Source organism: Phragmites australis, chromosome 12 (genome assembly GCF_958298935.1).
Source record: "Phragmites australis chromosome 12, lpPhrAust1.1, whole genome shotgun sequence".
NCBI lineage: Eukaryota > Viridiplantae > Streptophyta > Magnoliopsida > Poales > Poaceae > Phragmites > Phragmites australis.
This window is the reverse complement of record NC_084932.1, coordinates 24420167-24422402: the sequence shown is the minus strand read 5'-3', so window position 1 is coordinate 24422402 and position 2236 is coordinate 24420167. Positions and strand designations below refer to the sequence as shown.

The window sequence follows — 2236 nt, the reverse complement described above, 5'->3', positions numbered from 1 at the left end:
ATTGGAGACTTTTTAAATAGTAGAGAAACAGTTATAACTCGGTCCCATAAAAGATCGATGGTTAGATATTTTTCTTTTTCTGACTAATGTGGAAATTTTCTAAGAGTCTGTGAGAGTATAGATATAGATATATAGATGTATAGATAGATAAATAAAGACAGTTAAGCATCACACTTGAATGTTTTCACCTACAAGTCCAAAACACATAATCTCACCAAATTATAATAGAAAACGGTTCGAAATTATTAAGGCACAGAGTTAACAGAAAAAAAAACTATAGTGGTCTCACATCAAAGATCGAGATCAAGTTTATAGACCAAATTATAACACTAGATCAACAAACCAATAATCCAGGACCAAGTTTGGCGACATGCATGGCATGCATGCACATAAGAGGAGTCGAAACCACACACATATTGATCGATCCTGCGATCAGGTGGTATCAATTAGGAGTTTGCCATCTCTTGGTATAGTACGGCGCTACAGTGTAGACAGTCTGCAGCAAAGTGGTGATGAGTAGGATGACGCCAGCCAGGAGGGAGATGAACACCCAGGGGTTGCTTAGGTAGGTCTGCACGAAGCTGGCACGCCACTTGTTCCAGGGCTTCCTGCAGTGGTCATTCACCTTCCGTTGCACGTCGTTCAGCTTGCTAAACGGGCTCATGGTTGCTCCTTTGCTCATGCTGTTGAACAATTTCGCCACCTCCTCGTCGCTGCCGAGCAATTGTTCCATGACCCCCTTGGATCTCAGTATCATCACATCTGCTCCCGTGTTAATGATGTCGCCCATGAGGTATATGAAGTTTGTCACATCGTTCCCAACATCACGATGTAGCCGCTCAAACGCCATCAGGTTGAGGAAGATTTTCTCAGTATAGTCGTGGACCTCGATTAACGGCGTGAACAAGATGCCGTCTTTGAAGTCTACATCGCGGATGCTTTCAGTGCTGCTCTTCTTGAAATGGATCCCTGCTTTGCTGAGCTCCACAGCGGAGGGCATAGTACTATCGCACTTGCCGGAACCTTCGTAGTCTAGATGCGAGGGGCCACAGAAGCTTCTGTGAAAAATGTGCAACGGGTGGAGGCCTAGGCTGTCGTTGCCTTCCTCAAGCTCGCAGTCCAGTAGAAACGCCACCATATTGTTTACCTGTTCTGCGCTCTGTGATCAGGAATCAGGATTGACATAAAGTAGTAGTAAGAGCCAAGATACTGCATGGAGCAATCCGTTATGCTTAGTTCTAAGAATTTCAAAAGCTAACAAGGAGATTCCTTTCAGATTCGAAACCACGTACTAGCCAGGCCCTGACGAAAAAGGTTATTGGACTCGGGCTTCTTTTAGGCAGTTTCTTTTCCCATCTTTATATGTACTGAGCACTTAGCAATGAAACAAATTGGGACTAAAATGAAACAAATTGGGACTAAAGCTATTTAAATACATACCGGAGATGCGCCATCCTGAACTCCCAAGAGCGTCTGCAGAACCAGTAGAGGCAGCTGATTTTCCATCATTATAATATCATTCTGGAACATCGACCTTAGATAATGTAAGCTGCGATCACTGAAGACAGGGTCGTTTACCGCGTAATCCTCGTCTATTTCCCCTCTTGATCTAATTTCAGCCATCCTCTTAAGCTCTAGCAAGAAGCACCCGTCAGTGACCATCATCTCCACGAAGCGACATTTATTCAATCCACGCCATTGGTAGTCTAGGTTATCATAGGCCTCCTGTAGCTCATCCGCCACCGCTTCGATGGCGGCAACAAACTCTCGGAGCTGCTTGCCGGACCGCTTAACCATGTGATGCACTGCCCGGAGCTTGTGCTCCTCCATGGGCAGCAAGTCGGGATCGTCGTGGTGGAAGGGGCCCAACGACACCGCCCACGGCCGGTAGGCCTCGACGTTAGTTATCCGCTTGACCCACTCCGGTACCCGGTAAATGGAAGTCTTCTTCCAATGCGCGATCTCCACCGAGTGCAGGTCGGTGTCCACATACATATTCTCCATCTCGAACACCAAGCTGCTACAATTACCCTTCTCCTCAGCTCTCATGGCCGCGGGTACCTCCACCGTCTGCTTCTCCTTTGCTCGCGTAGAGTGCTCGGACATCTTCTCTTCCTCGATATCCACCAACAAGCTGCTGCTACTAGATATGGGCCAGATTTACATCAAAAAGGAAGTCAAGAACAGTCTGAAGATATTATTTGCGTGCCACCTCAAGCTACTCGTGCAAATACCA

At 46.6% G+C, this 2236-nt stretch overlaps 1 protein-coding gene across 1 annotated transcript; it reads right to left on the bottom strand.

The window, feature by feature from the left end:
* Window positions 1-442: 442 nt before the first annotated feature.
* On the bottom strand, window positions 443-2236 carry LOC133886429 (UPF0481 protein At3g47200-like). The gene is made up of 2 exons (XM_062326138.1): window positions 1441-2236; window positions 443-1165 (listed from the first exon to the last, which is right to left on the bottom strand). Exons 1-2 carry the CDS (start codon window positions 2104-2106, stop codon window positions 443-445), a joined length of 1389 nt encoding a protein of 462 aa, XP_062182122.1. The 5' UTR covers window positions 2107-2236.

What these genes read in the sequence shown, in the direction of transcription:
- LOC133886429 (XM_062326138.1), bottom strand. Translation starts at nt 2,106, where the DNA reads ATGTCCGAGCACTCTACGCGAGCAAAGGAGAAGCAGACGGTGGAGGTA. An exon ending in TTCAGGATGGCGCATCTCCG is followed by an intron (nt 1,166 to 1,440) that starts GTATGTATTTAA and finishes CCTGATTCCTGA; the next exon opens with TCACAGAGCGCAGAACAGGT.